The sequence below is a fragment of the Abramis brama genome (genome assembly GCF_963993115.1).
Source record: "Abramis brama genome assembly, chromosome: 17".
In the NCBI taxonomy this organism is placed as follows: Eukaryota; Metazoa; Chordata; class Actinopteri; order Cypriniformes; family Leuciscidae; genus Abramis; species Abramis brama.
The window spans coordinates 19,401,436-19,427,670 of NC_139979.1; the positions used below are offsets into that span (position 1 = coordinate 19,401,436).

A 26,235-nucleotide genomic window follows, 5' to 3' on the forward strand; every position below is an offset into this window, starting at 1 on the left:
TCCTCAGAACTTGATAGACGACTAAATTTGTTTCATTTGCAAACGGTATTAAAAAATGAATAAATAAAAAAACCCGAGTTGAAAACTAAAGATTATTGAGAAAACTATTGATTTTAAAGTGATGTGTAGTGCTGTCGCTTGTGGTAAACACGCACCTTTATTTAGGTAGCGAAGACTCGTATCGCGTTATTGGCCAGCGCTTCTTGAACACCTCCCTAGTGCCCGCCCACACCCTGTTCCTATGGTTCCCAGCGCTCTCATTGGATACTGTAACTTTTGGAGCGAGCGCCGGCTTGCTATCTAGCCTCATTGCGATTGACCCAAAGTACCTGGCAATCAAATAGAACAAGCCAATGAGAAACGCCTCTGAGTTTGTGCGGTCTCATCCATAGGCTACTGTATCTGTCAGTGCGCGCTGATTGGCCAGGCTGGCCAGCTGTTAGTGGTTCATTCACCATTTTGTGACTGTAGTGGAAAAGGGATTCACATAGTTTTTAATCCCTGTCTGAGTTGCTGTTGGGAGGGGGGCAAAGATGTTTTACGGAGGACCGATATAAAGTAAAATTCCCGACAGACAGAAGACATGTATGGACGTTGCACGCCACTTCAGACGAAAGGACAGAGCCCATCTGGAATTTGCACCGTAAATTCATCGGTTACCTCCTAAATATTTCTGCTAGTTTTGGTAAGTAGTTATTACTCAAAAGAACCCACCGCTAATATTAGTGGCAATCCGTTTTTTAGACATGACTGTTGTGTGCAAAGACAAATGGAGAACAAACCAGCTCACAAAAATATCAAGGAAGGACCCAGAGCAAGAAGAAGGGAGGGGGTGGGGATGCAGAGTTAAACTTCGTCAAATGTTTTTAAGACAGCGTTCAAATCAAGCTTTTGGTTGATTCAATAAGTTACTCCTTTCCGAATTGTTTTGACTGAATGGCATGAGTTTGAGCAACTTGAACAGAGCAGACTGGCACTCATGCACTGCGTTACGCACTGGCAGGATTACGCTCGAGGAAGGATTGCACTACAGTACTAGCGAGTAACAACGTCACGGCGCCAATGTAAAAACAAACAAATTAATAGTTCACTCCGTATCTGACACTATTACTCGGACTTACTACGCGCTGTCATCGGCTCATTACCAGGACGGCTCTCAAAGGTGGATAATTTGCAACTTTTGCTGCACGTACGTCCTTATAAACATGAACAACCTTTGCGTAGTGTGCACGTAAGTACGAGTGTGTTTGAACACATTTTAAATCTTTCTTTTACTCTCTCACAAGGCCCTGCTTGTCTAATTTAGCTGTTTCGAGTCCTTGGCATAGTACTCCCGTGCCGTGACATTGCGAAGCGCTGCGAGTACTAGTACTACCACCGGCGGCTTCCGTGCGCACTCTGACGGTATACGCTTTTTATTGTTGTGCATTATTCCAGCCGCTCACCTCACAGTCCATACATTTCGGAAAACACCCTTATAGAATGATAAAATAATCCTTTAATCCGAACAACAGTTTTGTACTCAATTAATATTGTAATATATTTTTTCAAAAGTACAATTCAGTCCACACGGGCCTCCTTGAATAGAGTCTTGTTGATACAAGTGGCTTCATGTTACACTGCTTCTCTTTGATTTTGCCATTTTAAGAGATGCACGTAAATATAATGCACTCTGATATTAAAGAGTGTGTCCATAACGATGGCTCAGTTTGCCTGCATTAACACCATCCGTCAACTCATTTTTCATCAGGACATATGTGCCACTATGTATGCTTTTAGTAATGGTAGGTGTGTGCCACTTTTGGTCATGGTGGATAAATGAGTGATATGCTTCCATGTCTGACTGATGGTGGTGGAGTGTTTATGGGATGTTGTTTTGGACAGCCTTGCTTCTACGTCACTCTCTACATGTACTGCTTCAGCATCCATACAGTACGCACTACATGTTTAAGTGTAATAATTATGTTTAGCTACTGATTTGAAAGTGTTTGAACTCTTTTGCAGGGTATTTTTGGAGTGTAAACTGCTCGACTGCTGATTTTTCAAAGAGCGTGGCATGTGTCCCTGATGCCCCTGTGTCTGTCGTCTCTTGAGTTTCTCCATGTTTTTACTGTTTCATGTGTGTGACTGTAACACCTCCTTTGGTGACCCACTTTAAATAGTCCAAATAAAGCAGATAATACAGTTGGAGATGGTCATGCTTTTTTGGAGGAAGGAAGTCATAGCACCCATGCATGCCCCTGAGCTGCACGGCACTGCACTGCTGCAGCCCTGCACCCTCCTGTATGCCCCAGAATGCACATTTGCAGAACAATCTGTGAATGAGCACAAAATGAGTGTTGATACGCAATGTGTTTTGTGGAGTGGGCAGATCGTCGACTTGACAATTGCACATATTGTGGTGTATGGCACTGTCGTGGGTGGTTTTTGTTGCTGTTTTTATTTGGTAATCTGCAGTTTTTATGTTTATTTTGCTTCGTAACACTGCGCTGGAGCGACTCACTGTAAGACTTATTCTTCAATTAAATCCGAGTATTGTGACAGGCTGGCATACTGGCATCACCACTGCGTGTGAGTCTGTGTCCCCCTTTTCTGTTACCCTGTCTCACATCGGTTCGAATATATAGATAGCTGCTTATTTGACCCCAGAGGGCAAAGAGTGTATAGATGATACACGGTTGTATGTTCATTTGAGCAAACAGTTGCTTTATTGACGACTGGTCCACCGTGAGGAGTGTGTATGTGTGATCTTGCGTGTTTGTGTTTGGCATTGGTGTGTGACGCACAGTATATGTAGGCTTAGATTTTTTTTTTTTCATTAATAGGCTAATTGTGCAATATCAGTAAGTATTAATCATGGTGTATTAAAGCTCGATATTAAATTTATATCACATTTTAATCTGTGTGAACTGAAATATGTTCTGGCTCATTTGATTCACCTTAATAAATGTATAGCCTCTGAATAATGACTGTAATAGAGAAGGAAAAACAAATGGCTTCGTAGAGCCTTATAAAGGGGAAATATTCATTGTTAATTCTGAAATAAATCATTTGACCTTTTAGGATCAAGGTAGTAGTTCAGGGACGGCTGAATGTATCTTGTCTATTTATCAATTTAAGTCAAGCATATATGTGTTTCTATTGTTTTGAAGTGGATTAAGGTTGTAATGAATACTGTTGTTGGCCTGAGGAAAAGGATCGCAGGTTTTACAACAATGTTCACATAGACCCATAACACAGCAACGTTTCAGGTGAAAACACTCCGCTTAGAGTGTGTGCTTGGATTGGACTTCTGTCATATGGCTGACGTCAGTTTATCTTACTTTAGTTAGACCTTTAATACAGGTATCATGCTAATATCTAAAATGCTGAGACTTCATTCGACCAGCTGTACTGGTCACATACATAAGAGTCAGAGCTGTCACAGTCACAGGAAGTGGACCTAGGATTAGTGTGTGTGCGTGCCGTTTGGCATGACTATTGTTGCACAAATTAAATATATGAATGTTTTTACCTATATAGTATCTCATTTGTATTCTCATTTTCAAAATACGTTAACCTGTCTACTTATAATTATATAGCCTAGGCTAGATGGATATCACAGATTGCTGTGGTCTCATGTTAGAGTTTTTCGTTTGTAATTCCTGTGTTATTTAGAGTTGGTCCTATATAATATAATTTTAAATAATTTTTGGATACTCGATAATTACTATTTCATTAGTCTGTATTTTTTCCCATTTACCTAGAAATGAGCACATTTGAATATTTGTATCTAGAAATGTGAAATACCAACTAAGGAAGCTATAGGCCCGAGATGATAGTGATTAAATTATCAAATGTAATTTCCTGCTAATTTATCAGTGGTTTAAATTCAAAAGACGTAAATCTTTGGCTAAATAGTGATTTTGTGGATTGTTCAAGGTCACATGTTTCCTAGATTGTAGGTTGTGCAGTTTGACATCATCCATGGGGTTTTCAGTTTCCTGAGCAGGAATTTCTTGAAGCTGCAGGGTTCTCTGAATTTATGCAATCATAGCAACACTTTTTCACAACACGCTTAAGCTTCACAGTTGAGAAGAATATATATGATCATGCTATATTTCAGATTGCTGTGATACATTTCTGATCATGGGCATGGCTTGAATTCTGTCAGCCACAAACAAGAAGTTGAAAAATCGTTAATACTGAATTATACCCAAACTTAAGGGGTTATGTTGGTTCGACATCAGTTAGGCAACAACTTCCCTTATCATATATTAATAGACCAAGGACAAGTGAGACACAGCATGTTCAGAGTTTATTGTAAAAGATTGTCATATCCTTACACTATACAATATCTTTATTGCTTTGGATATTCCAGTTATGCTTTCACTTTTAAGAACAATATTTATTAATGAATGTTGTGAATCCCATCAGTTGTTTTAATTAATGTTTTATTAATATGAATATATCATTTAATTGAAATGATATGCATAGTTGGTTGACTCTAGCTGAATATAAACTTCTAAAATAATATTGTAATACACAACCAACGAATGTTGTTCTTGAAATGTGTAATAAAGCAGTCTTTTGAGGTGAAATTGGGATATGTTGCCAGCAGACATGTGTGGTAACTTCCTTTTTGAAGATTGATCATGTAGTTTACAAGTTTATTACCACATATTGGCTTTTTATTTTATTTTAAATTAGCAGATTCTTAGTGTGTTTCATTTGAACTGTTTTAGTTTATGAATCAAGTCTGGCCCTTAGTATTTTGTGCCATTATTTGCTTTCTTTTTGACGTCCCAAAAAATACACTGGTTACTCATGGGCACTCACACATTTCTTATTGTTTTAACATTGCCAGGACTTTCTGACTCCACATCAGTGGGAATACAAGGGGAAAACATGATATAGAATTACACTGAGGAAAGAAAAAAAGCTGATAATTGTGGAATTTATTTATTGTTTGTCTTAATTTTTTAACAGTTGGTATCTGACTCATACATTGTGTTCTGATATGTGCATAAGTAATTAAAAACTATAATTTTAAATCCCAAAATAATATGCTGTCACAGTCATACTCTTAACTAACCATTTCAACTTTCTCACAAATTCACTGTCTGAATGTTCAAAGATAGATTGTTTATAATGGGATCCTGAATTTTGAGTTGAGCTAATAACATTGTTTTCTGTATAATATTCCATGTAGTGACGAGGAAGGAAATCTCTCTCCATTGCAAATAAACAGTTTAAGGTCACTAGGAACAGTGGGTGGGGTGTCTCTTGGAATGACTCAAAGAATTCCCTAATTCTCCTTTTAAAGCCATCTCTCACAGGAAAATCCTGTGCGTGTTTTGTTTGTGTGGGAGTGTCTTTTTGCACATTTTTTGTGAGTGGGCGGGAGTGTGGAATAGTAGAGAGAGTGAGAAACTGAGTGTAGAGGAGTGTGATTTCACACACGTGTTTGTGTGTACGAATGCATAAGGACTGAATTTTATGCGTAGAGGAGCGAATGTTTGTGTTTTTTTTCTTGCTGAATTCTGAGCCTGATTTTCCCCAGGTTTGTGTATTGCAGCGTGACAGCAGATGCTAAATATGTCTGTTTTGTGTGTGTATGTGATGTGGTGGGTACGGGAGAAGAAGCACACACACACTCGGGTGCCCACAGTATCCCAGTCTGTACGCAGAAGGGTGCTATGGATCCCCCTCACAGCATGTGCATGTTTGTTGATTTTGGCAATTCTGATTTCACATTACAGGGCATACTTCAATATTTACAACCCATACAAAGCATTCTTGACAAATTATAATTATCGTTATTTAGACTGTGAAAGCATGCAGGTCTACTGACGTCATATTGATAATTTTTTAATTTGAATACACTCAAGAGAAGACATAGCCTATATGTGGAATTTGTTTTCGGCAGCCAACATGATTAAGAGTAACCTCGGTCTTGCCTAATGCAGCAGAATCCAGGGCTTAAACTGCCATTATATGCCATCAAATCCGGTTATCTTGATTTTGGAAGTTGGGATAAAATTCAGACATTCTAATAATTCTAATTCAGTCACACATGTTATTTTAAATGTGACTGCATGTGATTGTAATTTTTAAAAAATTATAATTTTACATACGTTGATGAATTTTTTATCCTACTATATTTAATAAATGGGTGGGACAAATATGGACACATAATTTAACACATTTTTTTCTGTTCTGTAGAATGTGTTTTGTATGTTTTTGAAACATTTACTTAGAAATGATAAACACATATATTTAAATTTATTTATTGACTATTTATTTAAAATATCTACAGTGTTCTGTTTTTGACAAGCATTTTAAGTTTTTTAGGCATGTCAGCTAATACATGCCACTCAGAAAATCCACAATGTGCCAAAATTAAAAACAGATATGATATTTGTGTTTTTCCTACTGATGTGGTCGTGGATATATTTTTCTTCTGGGCCCTTCTGTTGTCCCTGACAATGTGACGACAGTGGATGAATATTTTTTTAAATGTCCAAATTATACATTTGTTATTATTTTTATGTGCATTTGCTAAAATTCTATATTAAAAAAATATATATCTTTTTTGTGCCTTAAATGGAAACCTATAACCTTGAATTTAAAAAGCTATATCACTGACCTTTACCTATACATTTAACATAAAATGAAACAACATTATAAATACTTTTTAAAGTGTTTCACCTATATGACATGGAAATTTACAGTACTCTTTCAGAACAGAAAAGTAAAATAAATAAGCAAAATATCTAGAAAGACTTAATATCTGTTCTGCACACCATGGAGGTCACGTGTCTATCACAATGCATCAAGACTAAAATTGTTATTCTCAATGGCACTGATTGAAATGTCACTTTTACCTGGTGTGACTTTCAGTGTGTCCTACAATTATTATGTTTAATTTGTTTACAAAAATAAAGAATAAAATTATTTTTAACTTTACATGAATATACTTTGATCATCCAACCTCACTGTCAGAAAAGTACTTGATGTACTGGAGAGTGTGTCCTTTGCTGAATTGTGCATATTCTTTGTTTGCATGTGAACTGTGAAGTTTGTCTGTGTTATAATTTAGCACACTCACATTTTACACTGTATTCTATTTAAATAATTTTAATCTTATCTAAAAAATCTACTTAAATATAGACATTAAATGACTTGATGTCTTTTACCTTTTTGTGTACACAGCACTACTTTTACTGTTTGGTCACATTCATACACTTTGAGCAGTATCTTCCCAATCACTTTGTAATAACAAAAAGGAAATGTTTCTTTATCTCTCTCTCTCTCTGACTCTTTTCCTTCTTGTTAACAGGTTGTTTTGAGAAGAAATAAAAGAAACCTCAAAAGAGCCAATTAAAAGGGAGAAGAGAAAACCGACAAAAGGGGGAAAAAGATATTTGCCAAACTAAAAAAGATGAGGCCACCAAAGAAACAGAGAGGACGCTCTCCTTTATCAGCAAGAGCAAAAGGAGCAAGAAAACGAGTGGGCAAGCTTGAAGGACATTCACAAACAACACCGCCTGCACCTTCACACCAGAAATGCACTCCATCCAAAGAAGATAGCTCTCAGGACAAGCACATCAACAGTAGCAACATCTCAAACAGTGAGGGGTTAAATAAGCAAATAAGAGAAAGGACAATGGAAACATCCAAATCTGAAGAGAATGCAGTAATTGTGAATAAAGCAAAAAGCCCCAGGAACATTAACACTAACAATTTAACAGATAATACAGACTCAATCAAGATAGCCAGCAATGCACAGGAAAATGTACACAGTAATAGCACAGACATCTGTAACGCAAACACACAAAACTTTACTAGCACAAACAGTAAAGCTAGCAACCAACATGTAAACAGCACTCCTAGCAATACACAAAACACAAATAATACAGCCAACAGTTTAAATAAAAGCAACTCTTTCAGTGCCAACCATACTTCCACCACACTCTCCAGTCGAAAAACAGCCACTTTTAAAGCCAGGGTACCCAAGAAGAAATACATGTATGAACATCAAGCTTCCAGTACCTCTTCCATCAGTTCGATCCCTGTAGCCCAACTCACTCTTCATAGCAATCATCTAAGTTCTCCACACAACTCCATTTGTCAGAGCACTACTCCTGTGGTCAGAAATGATTTGGTTAAAGCAGATTCTGATCTAGACAATAGTGAGAATAGTAGGAGAGAAATGGGCAAAATAGCAAGCACAGAAACTCCAAAAGGAGATAGAACTAAGGGTGATATGTTGAAAAGTGAGGTGCCTTCTGAGAGAGAAAAGGTGATGCAAGCGGTGGAAGTAGATGGATATGGGGATCAAGCCCCAAATTCTGTGCGCTCATCATCCACAGACACAGCCAGTGAACATTCTGTGGATCTGGAAGTACCTGAGCCCTCTTGTGTGCAGCTAAATTCAGGTAACCATGTAAGAGTGTCAAGAAGATTCAACCTGTCCAACAATTCAACCCTGTCTGTCCTCCTGTCCCCCAATCACACTCAAACTGAGAAGAGAGGGTCTGCAACAATAGCCGAAGCACTAGCTAAAGGACTGAAAAACCAAAGGGTGCTAGCACGTAGACGGCCAAGATCAAATTTAAAGGATGATGAGAAGCTGATCAAGGAATGTGTATTTATTTGTGGTGTGGTGCGTGGGTCCTGTAGAGAGCAGCTGAATGTAGAGTTGCAGATTAATGGGGAAGGGACACTGCTCTCATATCCATTTCATACTTTAGTAAGTCGCCCACACCAACCCATTGACCTCATTTTAGACGCCCCACCCCCAGGAAATGATCTTGTGGAGGTTGGGACGCGTGTTTGTGTGCCTTATGGAGGAGAAAATGGTAGGGAGTACTACAGAGAAGGTGTGGTTACTCAGGTAGACTCTCATTCAGTTTGCCCCTACATGGTGCTTTTGCAGGAGGAGTTAGAGCAGGAGAAGGAGAGGTGTAGTAATGAGGAGACACAGCAGACATCAAGTTCACAGACTGTATGCGTTGCCCACCAGAACTTGCGCCTCCTTGTTCCACCATGGGATGGGGTTATGAGAGAGAAGGAACGAGAAGAGAGAGAGCACAGAGAGGAGATAGAAGTGGAGAGGGAACTATGTCAGTTAAGTGAGGGAATGGATTTGGTAACTGCAGGTACTCCCAGGGAGAACTGCAGATTCCCATCTCCACACACAGGGGTTCATCACTATGGAAGCACACATCTTTCATCTTCCACTTCACCAGCAGTTGTGATGGTAGCAAACAATATGTTTACTTTATCAGCTAGGATGGAAGATGAGGGAACTGGGAATAGAGAAAGAGTTAGAGAAAGAGAACACGAGCGAAAGCAATTGCAGTCTCCAGAGGTGGACATGGAGGTTTTGCGGCTCAACATGGCACCACTCAGAGATGGTGGAGGACACTTAGTCTCAGGGGGACCAAAAGCATGTCCTCCTAATCAGCACAGACAAATTTTTTCCAAACCTCCTAGGTATCCAAGTCCCATTACAGTGGTGCGAGGCATCTCTGGGACATCTTTAGGAAGTCCACGGCCAACCCCTTCACCTGCAATTTTAGGGTCTGATGGAGGGATCTCTCACCCTATGCCACCCTCTGTGCCTCCTTCCCCTAGCTCCAGGGGTTCTCTGACACCTCTGGAAAAGACTCCTACACCTTCACAGACCTCCACCCCAATTCCAGGGAGTTCTGCCTCTTCTTCTGCTTCTTCCTCAAGATCAAGGACACCTTTGTCAGTTGCCCAACAGAAATACAAGAAAGGCGATGTGGTTTGTACACCTAATGGAATCCGTAAGAAGTTCAATGGAAAGCAGTGGCGCCGCCTGTGCTCACGAGAAGGCTGCATGAAAGAGTCTCAGCGTCGTGGCTACTGTTCTCGTCACCTCTCCATGCGTACCAAAGAAATGGAGGGAGCAGTGGGAGAGAGAGGGAGTGGAGGAGGTGGAGAGAGTAGCTCAGGGACCGTCACCCCTTCAGATCTTCGGGGTCGTGCTAGCAGTGAATTTGATTGGGATGAGACTTCTCGCGACAGTAGTGAGACAAGCAGTCGAGGTACTGACTCTCGTCCACGTCTTGGCTTGCCTTCACTGGTTCCTCAAGATTACTCTCGTTTTGACTTTGATGAATGTGAGGCTGCAACTATGCTGGTATCCCTGGGCTCAAGGTCTGTAACATCCTCATTCTCACCAATTTCAAATCAGTCCCCATTCTCACCTACACCTTCCCCATCAGCATCACCACTTTTTGGCTTTCACCCTGCAAATTTTAGTCCTATTACTGCCTCTCCAGTCTTGCCTCCTCGCCGCCACAAACACCCAAGTGGTACCAACAGTGGTGTCCCAAAACATGGAACAGGAGGTACAGAGAGGGAGAAAGACAGACACCTGTCTGGTATTGTGCCATCCTTCCACACCAGTCTAACCTTCACTGTACCTATGAGCCCAGGCAAACGCAGGACAGATGCCCCTCCTCCCCCAACTCCACTGTTGCAGGAATATGCCAAATCCGATCAGGAACAAAGCTGTCGTGACCCTTCCCATGTAACAAATCTCTGCATTATCTCTCCTCAGACCACTGCTGTCACACACCCCCAAAGACTGCCTTCAGCCACTGCCTCTTCCCCACCAGCTTCTCCCCTAGGCTTAGAATCAGGTTCACAATTTACAGTCTCCCAGCAGCCTTTGAGAGACTCTCCAGTAATAGTGAGAAATCCTGAGGTTCCTTTAATAAAGTTTACAGAACTCCCACTGGCTAGAGTTGCAGCGGTGGACAGGACCAGTTCCACAGAAAACAGCCAAACTGGTGTACATCTAGAGACAGGACTACAGGTTCCTGTTCCAATTAACGCTGCTTCCACTAATGGATCTGTCTTACTGCAGAATCCCACCTCAACTCTTGTTCTGGTGTCTACTACCTCTTCCATTCCAAATTCAACCCCTGCAGGTCTACCTACGCAATCCAGCGCCACTTTAGCCTGCATATCAGTGCCTAGCCTTGTCCCAGGGCCTGGTCTCATTGGTGCGGGTGATGGAGGGGGACAAGATAAGAGTGCCCAAGTGACGCTGCAGCAGCCTGTCCCTTGTCACCCTGCTCCTACTGCCCTGCTGCCACTCATACTTCCCACAGAGACCTTGCATCCTGTGCCATGCAAAGACATCATTATGGGGCGACCTGGAACTGGTAAGAGAATTCTATATTTACATTTAATGCTAACACCAAATATTAAGTTGTTATTCCTTTGACAGATGTTGTTTTGCTTCAATTACATTGATAACACATGAGAAAATGGCATGTTAAACTGATTCAATTAAAATTAAAAATAGAAACGATTTAGAGAATATAGATACACCATTATTGAACAACTTTTGTCTATGCACACAAAATGTCAAAACAGATTGAATGTCATTTTTAAAATGTGTTTTAAAAGACTACCACAAATATCAGATTTAAATCATTAAATGAATGTAGTGAAGCTATTAGTCATAATTGTTTTAATGGAAAACAGTTAACATTGCTCTTCTTGAAGTTATGTAACTTAATCAGTAGCAAAACTATTTTACTGATTAAGTGTTTTGTTAGTAATATTTTTAGTCACACACAGTATTACATTGATATTATTCTTTGGCATTGGTGAATGTTTGGTTCTGATTGGTTAAAAGGTCTGACTGGTTTTGTAATAACTGCAGTATTATTAATAACTTAAAGAGACTTTTTTTAAAAAAAAAACCCTAACCCTCACGTTGTTCCAAACCAGTATGACCTTCCTTCTTCTGTAGAACATAAAAAAATATATCTTTGTCCATAAAATGGAGGTCAATGGTAACCAAAATTGCTTGGTTACCAACATTCTTTAAAATGTCTTGTGTTCCGCAGAAGAAAGAAAGTCATACAGATTTGGAATGATAAAAGGGTGAGTAAAAGATGACAGAATTTCCATTTTTGGGTGAACTCGCTTTAAGTTATTGAAAATACTGCAGTAATTTAAAGATTAATCAATGTCTCAAAACCAAAACCAGTCAGACATTTTAACCAATCAGAACCAAACATTCACCAATGCCATAGTATAAGATCAATGTAATACTGTGTGTGACAAAAAAAACATTACTATATTCTATAACATTCATTCCCATTCAATTCAGTATAAAACATGGCTTTCTAGAATACTTTTCATCTCATTCTGCAAAATGTTTTGTATGATGACCGTTAAACTGTATAATTGACTATGGTAGATTCAAGTCTCTCTTTTCAATCCACAAACTATTCCTTTTACATAAAAATAATTTGAGCTCTGTCAGTTTTTTTGTTTTCTCGGTAATGATTGGCTAACAGTATATTTCTGATATTTTTTTAAAGAGGATATATATGTTTATTGGCCCTAACCGGTTTTCTCATTATACTAAATTACAAATGTAATATCAAAATCTTTTTCTTTGTGATATCCTTATTTGAAAGCACTGAAAATTACCATTTATATTTAAAAATTATTTTGCTTTATTAAAATTGATATTTAAAAAAATAATAAATATGCTTGAAATATGTTTGCATACATATTTTGTATTATTACAAAGGATGCTGCTTCAGTTTTTAAAAATTTACATTTTACATCAGGTTTTACATTTCCCTGTATTTTTCACCAACCACATTTTAACATTAGTTTCTACTGATGAAAAGCAGTCCCACAGCATTGTCTTTCTATCACCTTTCCTCACATGCTATCTTTTTAGTTGTTTCAATGTTAGAATGTTGGTTTGAAATCTGACTTAAAGACTCTATCTTTGTCTCATTTTGCCACAAAATATTTTCACACATAGCTGCTGGCCTGGGTATTTTGTATTATGTGTTGTATGTATTTTTTTTTTTTATTATTACAAACTTTTACACATCCTGATATGATTGACCCATTCTCAGCTGTAGAATTAGTGTACCTATAGTTCAAAAGTAATTTAATTTAACTGTCCTGTAATTTCCTGATAATTTAACCAACAGTCCCCATTTGTAAATTCAGACACATACTCTTTCCCTAAATTATGCATTTAACTTTAGCTCTTTGAAATGCTCTTTCGTCTTTATTTTCTACTGCTTTATTTCAGATTCTCAAATTGCATAATGATCTTTCTCTTATTAGAAAAAAAGAAACTATTTCAATGGAACACGAGGACCAAACACTTGTTCAAACATTCCTTTTTCCCCCATTTTTAATTAATATATTCTAATGGCACATCAAAAGTATGATTTCTCAGTTTCAGTGGTTGTAAATAAAAAAATATCACAGAGAACTATATTTCTCCATATTTCAGATCATTTAAATAAAATCTAGTTTTAGGTTGTGTTCTGCTGGGTCTTGGATTTTGCAGTGTGGTTGTAATCATCAGTTGCTGTAATAGTGGGTTCGATTAGACGTTGCTCTGGTTGTGGCACTTGCAGTGCTGTTTTTAGCACTATATTCAAAACATGGTCATTACATGTTACATGAGAGAAAGTGAAGTAAAGTGAAAAAAAAAAAAAAACTGAATTGAAGTGTTTATGATTTAGTTACATGTGTTCAGTTGTGAATGTGCTGTGTGTGCTAAGGAATGATGGAATGTCAATTATACAGACATAACAGTGTGTCAGTTTGATGGAAGTAGTTTTGTATGTGGCTTGAATGCTAGTGTGTTTATATATAATTTTATGTTTGAATGTTTGATAAACCTTATTAGAGGGAAAGGGAGTGTGTGTTGTGAAATGATAACAGGGCCTTTGTAAAGATTTACGCCTGATCGTGTAGGCCTGCCTTGACACGCAGGCTCGTGAGAAGGACGTTAACACAGAGAGACAACACACACAGTCTGTATAACAAAATTGCAGACCTGCACTGTAAAAAAATTGCCAGGAATTTACAGGATTAAAGAGTATTATTTTACAATAAATTACTGTAGTTAGACATTTACAGTGAAATTAATGCATGCTGGGTCATTTTCTTAAGAATTACTGTTAATCAACAGCATAATGATGCTGACATCACAGTAATTTACTGCTCTCCTTTTACTGTGAATTTACATTATAAAGTTGACTTTGTAAGAAGTTACCACTGTAAGAAATGATATTGTTTAGTACTGTAATTGTTTTGAAGTCACCATAATGGTGATCAATGTTCAATTTGCTTGGGATCTTGGACCTTGTATATTCATATTCAAATGTCTGATCTAGCCACGTCAGAAGTGTGACAAATGAAACATTTGTTAAAACAATGACAAGCTAGAATATAAAATAAGCTAATTGGCTGATTTTAAGTTAGTCAAACTATACTATTATTAGCGTTTTTTTCAGCATGAAGATATCTTATTTCAAATTCATAATTGTTTGTAGATGGATATTTCACAATAGTAAAGCGGCTACTGAGATTTATCTTTGAAAGGTGTGACATCATGTGACAAGACTTTTTTTCTTCCCTCACCTAATGATGCATAGACATCAATACTCGACATACAAAACACAACAATGGTGGCACTCAACAAATAATAATACAAAAAAAGATAAATTCTGAACATTACAAAATAAACAAACAACACAAACTGCTAAATGTGAACCAAAAATAAGTTCAGCAGTACAGATAAAACCAACAAGAATCAAGAACAGCATAATCTATTCATGCCGCACTGCGTGCTGGGTACCTTCATAACACCATATGCACTGTAGACATACAGTATGATATTTTAGATTTTACAAGACATTTCCAAGAGTGAGTTAGATACAAGAGAAGTCCTACTGTGGAATTTCTGATAAAGTAATGCAAGTAGTAACCTGGAATATACTGTAATTTCTCACTAAAAATTTTAACAGTGTGCTGAAAAGAAAAATAATCCATAAATTCATAGAATCTGCCCTAAAGTTTTTTTTTTTTTTGCCTTTATCTTTTTAATGGAATTTTGTATTGCTGTATACACTAATGAGAGCTAACCTCTGAGGTTAACCTACAAAGGATTATATGCATTATAAGAGACCAACACTCTGAAATGTAATTATTGAAATGTAAATTATAAATATTGTTCTGAAAAAAACAATTATTAATATCTTTTTAATATATCATGCAAAATATGTTTTCTTTAGCTGATCAGCTGATTGTGGTACAAATAAATTTTGCAATGCTGCCAATGTTTTATGATAATTGGTAACCTTTTAAATTCATACATTTAAAAAAACATTTTTATTATTCAGAGTTTGTTAGACTGAGGAGTCAGCATTTATTTTTAAGAGACAAATAAAGCCTATGTCATGGAGACAAAAAAAGTATAGTAATATCAGAAATGTTTGATCTCGTGGGGAAATGTTTTGGTCACCATGAGAAAAACTGCTTATAAATCATATATATATATATTTCTTTGATGGTTATCCTAAGGGTTAGAATATACAGTTTGTACAGTATAAAAATCATATACAATACAGTATAAAATGTCCTCGTAATGATAGGTGCATCAATGTGTGTGTGTGTGTGTGTTTGTACATAACCATATTTTCAGGACTGTTGTTGTTGTTGTTTCTTATTGTAAAAATGCAGAAAGTTTTCTGTTAAGATTAGGGTTAGGTTTATAGAACTAGCTGTATATAAAAACAATAGAAGTTTATGGAATGTGCCTAGCTAAGTAAAATCCTGTTGTGTGTGTGTGTTCTTATTTCAGATGTATTTACGTAGCGAGTGAATATGGATGTTTAGGATTAAAGAGAAGATTAGTCCATCCATATATATATATATATGTGTGTGTGTGTGTGTGTGTGTGTGTGTGTGTGTGTGTACATATGCATTGTCCTAATCAGTTATGCATGTTTACTGTCATTTTCCCCAAAAGTGCAAAGCAATTTTTATTTGATTTATTTCATAATTGAGAACAGTTTCTGTAAACATCAGGTTTATGTTGCACATTTTTAACTGATAAAAGAGACTGTATAAATATATACAAACTTCAACTCATCACTTTAATTACATTTTACGTATTGTAGACTGTTTTTATTTGGGGCTATAATGTAATTTTGGTCGTATTTGATGCAGCATTTCCGATAGGTCTCTGCCTCAGTAGTGCATAGAACAGGATCTCTTCCATTTATGTGCAGAGTTTCGAGTCACCATCTGTCGTGTAGTCTAACTCTGCAATGTTTATCACTAATATGGCAGAACAGTGTCTCCCTTTTCATCAGTGCTGTACTCATTCTCTTTAATTTTTTCTTTTCACCCACTTATTTGTGTCGGCCTTTTCTACTCTTTTCCCTCACCTATTTCTCGCTCTCTATCTTTCTCTCTCTCTCTCTCTCTGGTGCAGTGCAGAAGTCTTGCTTTTCCTGGGAATGCCAGCCATTCCTTTTTTTGGGGGGGGGGGGGGGGGGGGGGGGGGGGGGGTTCTCCTTGACAACACAAACATGTATACATTTCTATATATATAGTCAGCATGTTATACAGTATTGTTTCATTACTATATTTTATGCCATTTTTTCCTCATAATCTATATTTTAAGGTGCATGTTAGAATTCACTGAATGTTTGATTTCTATGTTATATCTCAAGGGAGATCGCAGGATCTAAAAATGTATTCTCGTAAGACTCTTGCACATACATTCACATAAAAGCCCCCATCTCTGGCTGCAATCTCTCCTTCACTCAATTGTGTGTCTGCCAGAGCTGTGATCACCTTCGTTTTTTTCCCATAGAATGGTGCTGCCACCATGTGAGAAGAGTGTGCCATTACAAGCACTCAAGAAACCTACCTGCATACAGTTTCATAACTACCTTTTCTTTCTTTTTTTATCTGTGGTGCATTTCATGGACCTGCACCAGATTCTCTCTGACGTTCCTAGCTGTGGTAATAATGCTATGAGTAAGTGAATCAACAGATATGTACAGAAATCCAACATGCTGGATTTTTGGTTAGCCACCATTTTCATTTCTTTTCCCCTCCATTTGTCCTTTGGAAAATAGCTGGAATGCTGGTACTGGCAGATGGCAGCAGCAGTAGTGATATAAATATCTTACAAAAGGGCTGTGTGTGTGTAGATGCCATGGTCAGTGGTCACCAAAGCGGCATGAGTAACAGTACCCATAAAGCTGTTGCCATGGAAACGGGGAGTGGGATTTTTGAGATTGTCTTTTAATCACATTAAAACAATGATTGGATAGGAGGAAAAAAAAAGGTTTTGGAGCACTGGGTTTACACTATTAACCCTTCAGTCAGCTTCGGCCATCTCTGTTTGTGAGAACTGTCACTCACAATGGAGTAATTGTTTATTTTTTTTATATTTTACTGCCATTTTCATGTATTTAGATATGTACATTTTATTTAAGTTAGAAGTAGTGACTGATTGATGTTATATTTTGCTGTGAGTCATTCTTGCTGGAATCAGCAAGGAAAGAGTTAAGAATTTGTTTACTATAATCATAGTCTGAGCTGGAAGGTTTTGGCCTTCCCTCATTGGCTGTTGCCAGGAGCTCCGCACAAGCTCAGTGGCTGAGAATGAAGAGCCCCTCCCATTGCTCTGACATTGTGTTATATAGAGGAGACATGTCTCTTAATAACCCATTATTACTTCAGTCCGATGTGCATGGATTTCAGTACATCAGTTGAGACTGTGTAAATATGTGTGCCCACATAATCACGTTTTCTATCATAAGTCCTTATTTCTTAGTCCATTTGCAGACTTTTTGTCTCTCCTTTCCTGTCGTTCGATTACCATCTTCCCACATACAGCGAGCAAGGCCCTGTTTTCACAACTTTCACAACTCCCTCCTCCCCTCCTCTCCATAGAATGACTCTTGTTCTATTTTTACTCACCTGACTTGCACAGTTTCCCCTTCCCACCCATTTTCCCTCTCTTTTCTCAAACATTCCACGACCACTGATATTTTTTTTCATCCACTTTTGAGTGTCTTTCTGTTTCATACTAGTGTATGTAATGTGTAGGATAATCGTCTGGCAGAAATATAGAGTGGAATGTATTACTCAGATAATAGTATGTGGTAACATTATAATATTATTTGGTCACTGTGTTTGTGTGGAAAATGTTACTACGCTTATGTCTACAATGTCTCTGTATTTTCTCTCTCTCACACACAAATCTTCCCCATTGTAGCGTGACTGTTTGTGAGGGGACTGCCTGACACTGGGCACATGGCCAATACCCCTCTGACCCATACAAACAAACCAGTCAGTGAACTCAGCACACACACATAGACCCACACACCGGCCTGCTGACACTCATAGGCGCCGTGAGCATGCCCCTGTCATGCTGCCTGAGAGTTGTATACACTGATAATAGTGTTTTTTACAGTCACCTAACCACTATCAGCCAATTCAGTGGTCAATGTCCTGATGGCAGTAAGCGTGGTCACAAGTTTATTCTCTGATCTATATTACTGCACTCAACCAAAACACAGTTCGCTGTGCTTTAGTACTATATATAGTAAAAGATGGGGAAATACGATGGCATGCGAACTGAAGAATACTTCTCTATTTCTTCATTTGGCTTTGTTTTTTGCTGGTCTGCTTAACATTTTTGACGCATGTCCAGCTGTATGGTCTCCAAGAAAACCTCTACCCAATGACAAATCTTATTTCAGTCCTATATTCTTTTAACCAAACACACTAGCCAATAAAGACCAAACCCATACTCTTGCCCTCACTTTTCACTCCTGAGAAGTGTTACAGCAGACAGGTGTTCGGTTCACATGAGCAAGAGCGATGTGAATATAAGCTGAATTACAGCTGTCAATCAGCACAATTGCGAGTGTGATGTTGCTATTATACAACAGTTCTATACACAATAAATAATATCAACGCCATCAACACAAACCAGCAGAGTGATAAAAACTATGTAACATCCCAGTGCTGCTATACTAAATTTCACTCTTGGTAATCAGCTCAACCAATCAGATTCGAGGGCCGTAGTTAACTGCTGAATATGGTCCCTTTTCATAGACTGTGATGACGCGTAAAATCCTGCAAAGTTGTATATATATATATATATATATATATATATATATATAATTTTTATTTATTATATATATTTTTTAAATGTATGTACATTTATAACACTATACTTTGTATTTTATTGCCTTTGCATCAATTTACAAGAAACTAGTTAACGCTGCTGTGAGGGTGTTTCTAATACAGCGGCTGTGGGAGTGACGGTAAAATTGATGTCTTTCTCTCTTCTGACTGCGGTTATCAATCTCTCTCTATTTTTTTCCTCTCTTTGAAAGTTGTGAAAACACTTGTGGAGTTGTTCTTTTGCTATTTGAGCACATGGAAACACAAAAAATATATATATTTAATGTAGTCTCTCATTCACTGTTATAGAAGTTTACCCAACTATGATGACTTTCGCTTCTGAGAAACAAGGAAATGTGAAAAGGGTCCATTGTGAACTTAAGTGTTGAAAATTGCAGTGTAGAAAATGTGCAAATTGTATAGTTGAGTTTACTTTGTGAGCAGTGAGATCAGTTTGCGTTTGATGGCAATGCTTGTGCCTTATTTTGACTATTCATATTGACTGGAGTTGATGTGGCTTTAGTGTGAGAGGAAGTTGACATGTTCAGTTTCCTCAAGTTATTTTTGCATTAGTTACACAAACATTATTAGTGATGTATATTTTTTGTAAAAATGTAAGTTATTTCAACGCCAAATTTAAGTTAAATGTATTGCAATTACTTATATTTTCATTTGTTTTATTTACTTTAATGTGGGTAAATAAAATATAAGTTTGTCTGTTTCAAAAGTACTATTAAAGTGATAGTTCACCCAAAAAGAAAATTCGGTCATCATTTACTCACCCACAAGTTGTTCCAAACCTGTATGAATTTCTTTCTTCTGCTGAACACTAAAGAAGATATTTTAAATAATATCAGTAACCAAACAGTTGATGGACCCCATTGACTTCTATAGTATGGAAAAAAAATACTATGGAAGTCAAAGGGGAACAGAAACCATTTGGTTACCTACATTCTTCAAAATATCTTCTTTTGTGTTCAGCAGAAGAAAGAAATTCATACAGGTTTGGAAGAACATGAGGGTGAGTAAATGATGACCGAATTTTAATTTTTGAGTGAACTATCCCTTTAAGTAGATAGTAATATTTACGTGTGTTTATGGCGCCCTCTTCTTTGAAATGACCACAAAAAATAGTATTGCATTTCAACTACTGTTATGAAGGGAGAGAGATTGTCCAGGCTATATGAGGATTTGTTGTCACACATGCCTTTGAGTCTTATAAATCTGTCCTAAAATAATGCATTCGTTAACCCATAATAAACGCAAATCCCCGAGTATGTATCGTTCCTGTTATGACATGCTGTGCCTCTTTGCCAGTTAAGAGTACCGCGGCAGCTTCAACGTCACCGTGGGACCAAATATCACGAGAACCCACGTAAAGTCATGCCCCAGATTCTTTCGGGTGTTAATGATTTATTAGCTCGTTTTCAGCCGCGTCCAGTGAGACGACGAAAGGCAAAGCTGATTTGCATATGACTGACATTCCAACGCACGCTTTCACCAATCAGTGTGTCGGATTGTCTTACGATAGGTTGCGTCGTAGACCAATCTAAGAAAGCATTCGAAGAGTAAAAGGCGGGTCGTCACGGGCTGGGCGAGGTTGACACACACGCTGATAGAACGAAAGAGGGCAGTCTACTATACAACAGGAGGAAGAGGGAGGGAAAGAGAAAGAAAGAACGGGTTTGCGAAAGAGAGAGGAGAGCGAAATCGAGGGAAGAGTCGTGGTCAACTGAGTGATGTTATGAGACAACGGCTTCTTTACTACGAGCACCCACAGAGCGAGCAGAGAGGAGCGCGTGAGCCGCCGCGGGTCGCCTCGGATCGGAAAGTGACCCTGATGCAGGAGAATCGCACTGGACTTTAGGGGCTGTTCTTACTATTAAAACCCGTCATTTCATCACAACAGCACTGCGCCGGATCATCTCTGACCAGCTTTTCTTCTGGTTGTTTTGTATTTCCCCTCCGTTGTCCGTAGCGGGTTAGAGCACGGCGGAGTTTGGCCGTTTCGCGCAGTCATATGTTAGTGGATTTCTTACTAGTTTCACGAGCGTGTCAGAGGCGAAGGCGAGGAGTTTACTGGACGATTAGCCCTTCGGATGAGACTTATTGGGGCCGGGGTGTGTGCGAGGGAGGGGGTGTCGGAGCGGGCATTTAACAAGAGAAGTCGCTGCAACTAGAATTCAGTTTAAGGGAAACGTGCTTCGTTTTTAAGCCTGATTCAGATTGAACTTGGATCAAAATAAACCCTCCAAGGGAAAAGTGTAAGATAAAGAAGAGCAAGACAAAACGATGCTTTCCGCGTTAAGGATTAGAGGATCAGCGTGCGGTTGTACAATCTACAGGGGTTTCATTTTCTTTGACAATATGAGATGCTGCTATTATTCTGCATATAGTCAGAAGTGGAATTTTGTGGCGAACTAGTATTTGTAGCAAAGTATAGACCATTTCAGTGGCACGAAGACTAGTTCAAAATTAGGAATCAAAAAAGATTTTGTGTGTATCACGAACAGTAATTACAACGAGCTACAGTGCTACTACAGTGTAACTAATGATTGTTGGTCAGGTGTTGCTTGCCTATTTCTCTGTGTCTGGCTTTGGTAGTTTCTCACTGCCGGACACGGTCGTTTCTTCCCTTTTTTAAATATGGGTGTTTTGGCGTAGTGCTACAGTTTTACGCCGTGACATGAGGACAGGTTCTGTTGTAGCGCCCGGCGGTGCGGATGCGATACCAGGGGCGTTCCCGAGGGGACGGACTCATCTGGAGCTGAGCTGCTGAAACCAGGTCCGGATCTCCCACATGCAGCCCCTAAACCAAAGTGGCAGTACAGAAAGAGTCCGGTTACTTGTATGCTATGCAGGATGTAATTATGCGTTTGTCAATCAGATATAAGTCGGGAAACCAGGCTATGTACGCCAAACTGATGAATTTGGATCAGATGTGAAACAGGATGTGGATCTGATAAAGTGCACTGACAGCCAGGGAGAATAATAGTGGCCACGTGAAAAAGACAGATGTGTATTGCATATGGCCTTTTATTATTAAGCATTTGATACATATCACTTCCCTGCCTGAAGGATATTATCTTTCGTTAATCTTTTTAAACAGAAAATCGCTTCCGTTGTGTGTCGCAACCCAAAGAATAAATTACACTCGTACTGCGGGTGTAGTAGCACCATGACCATGCTAACCTGCTAATTTGGCAGATTTGGGCTTCCCATTTTCGCGACGATTTACTGAGATAACCGTGTTCACGTTTTAGGCATTGGTTATTTAATGCCTGTATTGCTCTTTTATTTTTATAAATGTAATTTGTTGCCAAATTAATTATTAATCGTGATCTTGTACATGTATACCCGCCTGGGCTGAGGTGAGCTCAGGTAGCGGACTGTTGCACTACTCGAGCCCGAGGATGACCGAGAGGCCTACTTAACCCCTTCATCCCCGCAGCTATCCGTCAATGTAAACAAGCTCGGACAAGGAGGGGGCCAACAGGACCAAAAATATACTACATCATCCAAATAAACCAAACCCGTTTCCGCATTTCGAACCGAAGCAGTCTATATAATAGTAACTGTGTACCCGAAAGTGTTTTAACGCCAAGATCGTCATTTGTTATAATCTGCGCGTGCCTGGAGGTGGAACGGCGCTTTACTCTTTTCTGTGCGGTACCTGATAGCACGCTGTCATCATTTTTACTCGAATATGATCTGGTGTCTGAGCCAATAAATCTGAGAAAACAGAAGGACGCGATCATGAACTAAAGATTAGTGTGGCTACATGTCATAACAAGAACATTTGGTACCAACATGAAACTCCAGTAGACGGATGCTGGCAGCATCGATTATGGCCGCGTATTTTCATCGCTGGACTCAACATCACCTGTCTGGGAAAAGCATCATGTGGATACTTCATTTTTAATCGCAAGGACTTGTTTTTACCTAATATCAGATGCACGTTTGAAACAGTACTTCTGTTTAATATTACATGTTTGTGAAGTTTTTCTTTTTTTATATATATATAAAAAAGCATTTAAAGCCTCTAACTCAACCATGTTTTCATCGGAAAGCCCGCAGTATCTTCGCCAAGGACTCAGCATGTTTGGTCAGTCATTATTACTCAATGTGTCTGCAATTTTTTCCCTTATAGAATGAAAAATGAACTGTTTTTGCAACCGAAATTAAGTATTCGTAAATAGTGGTATTGTAGTTGTAACAGCATCACAAAATATTCTCTTCCTGATTCAAATTATTTTGAAGTGATTATTTGGCGCCAAATACTGCTTTCTTCATATCATTCGGGAACAATATGTCCATGCACTTACTGTATTCATGACAGTCAGACTTTTTTTGTAATGTATGGCACTCGTGAAACATAATTGAGCTTGAAACTACATTAGTTTACTCTTATAATGTTAAAATATTTATGATAGCTTGGTTTAACAAAATAATAGCTTTCATAAATAATATTAGCCTACTTGTTAGGCTGCATCTTAAATAATATGAGATGTTTTGGTCCATTATCCTTGCTCTTCCTCTTTCGTTTTGATGGCTTTTGTAAAATTACTAATGGTTTAGATATTATGGAGAGTGATACTGACATGTTATATCATCAACATAAATAAATATTGAGACATATTTTTATTCCAAGCAGCCAATGGTATGATATTTATTATATACACAAACATCTAGTAATTTATGTGGCTTGTCAGGCTTTGATTTGGCTGTTGATATGGTTTATTATTTGGTGTTAATACTGGCTTGAATGAATAATGCTCTGTTATTTTCTCCTGTAGTGTGGACTAATGTTGAGCCCAGATCGGTTCCAGTGTTTCCTTGGCATTCATTGGTCCCTTTCCTGGCACCCACCCAATCAGATCCATCGGCACAACCTGGTGAGGGCCAACAAACTGTCAGTCATCCGCAGACAGCTTCTCTGAAGAAAGGTAATTTACGTTGTACATCCATTGTTTGATTCCAAAATTAGCTTGCTATCCTTTTGAGATTATATATTTTTTTTTTTGTGGTCGATATTAAAAACATTTGGAAGCATATTTCCTGGGATAATCCAGATTCTGTTGTGTATTTGGCCTCCCCTATCACATCTGCAGTGACTTTCTGTAACTCTAGCCTCTGTAATTTAGCCATTACCTAGTGCAACGATTGACCCCCGAGCTTGCCAGATTGGAGGGATTCATTAAAGATGCTGTAATGAATAACTCGTCTTTCACTTTCAGAGTCTCAAAGCGGGTCAGTGCTGAAGGAGATTATAGAGGGATCACATGACCCTTCCTTACGCCCCACACCCTCCGCTGATGAACTGCCCCCGGAGAGAGAGAAGGATGCGGAGCGAGAGAGACCTGACAGTGAAACAGAAAGTGACGTGGATGATCCGTGAGTGGTCTAGTGTGTGTTGTGTGTGAGATGCGTCACTCTGTTTGAATGTGTTTTGTTGCTGGTATTCCTTTTTGTGGAAAGAGCTGTATAATGGCACCACAAAGAAAGGGAGAACAAAAGCATTCCACTTTCTCCTGTGTCTGTGAATGACAGCAGCATTTACATTAATGAACTGTCATCTGAATACACTTCTCTCACTTGTTTTTCCCTCTCCCTTATAATTCACATATAAAATTCTGCTCCATGTGTAATCAAGTCATCTGGTACAGTTCCTGCTAAATGTGTTTTACCCATTAAGCTTATTGTATTATCTTTGCATTAAGGTGTTATTGACATGTGAAGCATCCATCTCTTTAATATTGTACACTGGATATTACAGATGTGCTTTGTGCAGCTCTGTGCTTTCTGTCTTGGCGGTGGGCTGCAAAGCAGTAGCTCATTGACACTGTGCATTGCAGTTTTCAGTAATTGGCTCGGTGCTTTCTGCTGTATTGTTTCACGGCACAGTGAAGGGCCCTGAGGGTTGCAAAAGTGAAATTGGAGGATCTTTTGAGCCTGTTTTGGTCCACAGTAGCTATACGGTTGTGACAGTGTAATAATTATCAGTTAACTAATACAAAAATGCTTGTATAATAGAAAAATCCATCTTAAAAATCATGTGCATGCAAGTAGAAATACATTATTCTAATGTCTCTGCAATTAATAAAATAACTCGGATGATGATGGTGGGTTCTCGTGCTTGTTTAAAATAGGCCTCTTGGATCAAATGCTTCTTTTGTAGTGATGCTTGTAATGTGAGGAAAAATATTCCTTGTAAGCAAGAAATTGAGATTGTTTCAGAGTGAGCCGTTTACATGTTTAGTAGAGGTATATGTGGGAAATTTATCAGTATAGTATTATACTGGGATAATCAACGCATGCTGCTGGATCCCCACTGATTCTCCTCCTCTGTTAACTTTTAATATTAACTGGGATTTTTGTGTCCAGGTTTTTCCCCGGTGTTCTTCCTGATCCGCCAATTTCTGCATCTCCTGGAAAGCGTAGATCTCAGTCCCTCAGTGCACTGCCCAAAGATGACAAAACCAGTCCTGGCAAGGTAAACGTTTACACATGTACACTATCATTTAAAATTTTGGGGACGCTAAGACTTTTTAATGTGGGTGTGTTTTAACACATTTTAAAATGTAATTTATTCATTTTTAGCAGCCATTACTCCAGTCTTCAGTGTCACATGATGATCCTTTATGCTGATTTGGTGCTCAAGAAACAATTCATATTATTATCAATATTGAAAACAGTTGTGCTGCTTAATATTTTGGTGAAATCCGTAAAACATTTTTTAAAGATTTTTAGAGCTACCCTTTTTTTTTTTTTTTAGATTAAAAGGAAGTTCAAAACAACAGGATTTATATGAAATAGTAATCTTTTGTAACAATGTACAAGTCTTTACTGACACTTTTGATCAGTTAAAAAAATGTATACGGACCCCAAAATTTTTAACGATAGTATATGCTTGCACTGTCTCACTCTCTTGCAGAGACATATTCACTCATTCCTTCTTACTCTTTCACTTTACAGAGGGAGAAAGACCACATCCGGAGACCCATGAACGCGTTCATGATCTTCAGCAAGCGGCATCGTGCACTGGTTCATCAGAGACACCCAAACCAGGACAACCGCACTGTCAGCAAGATACTTGGAGAGTGGTGGTATGCCTTGGGACCCAAAGAAAAACAAAAATACCACGACCTCGCATTTCAGGTTACTCGAACTGTCTTACATTTGCAGATATGCATGTTTAGACACCTAAATAACCCCCAT

The 26,235-nt window shown here is 38.4% G+C and overlaps 1 protein-coding gene across 2 annotated transcripts in view; it reads left to right on the forward strand.

Moving 5' to 3' along the window:
• The first annotated feature begins 467 nt into the window (after positions 1–467).
• Positions 468–26,235, forward strand: part of cicb (capicua transcriptional repressor b) — a 46,545-nt gene continuing 20,777 nt past the window's right edge. Inside the window, exons 1-6 of one of the 2 annotated variants that reach the window (XM_084089191.1) lie at positions 468–685; positions 7,322–11,186; positions 23,814–23,963; positions 24,255–24,411; positions 25,402–25,510; positions 25,993–26,175. In XM_084089191.1, coding sequence (XP_083945317.1) covers positions 7,424–11,186; positions 23,814–23,963; positions 24,255–24,411; positions 25,402–25,510; positions 25,993–26,175 — 4,362 coding nt within the window. In that variant the 5' untranslated portion in view covers positions 468–685; positions 7,322–7,423. Of the gene's footprint in view, positions 686–7,321; positions 11,187–20,615; positions 23,123–23,813; positions 23,964–24,254; positions 24,412–25,401; positions 25,511–25,992; positions 26,176–26,235 lie in introns of those variants that run through there. The other variant, XM_084089192.1, reaches the window with a different exon arrangement.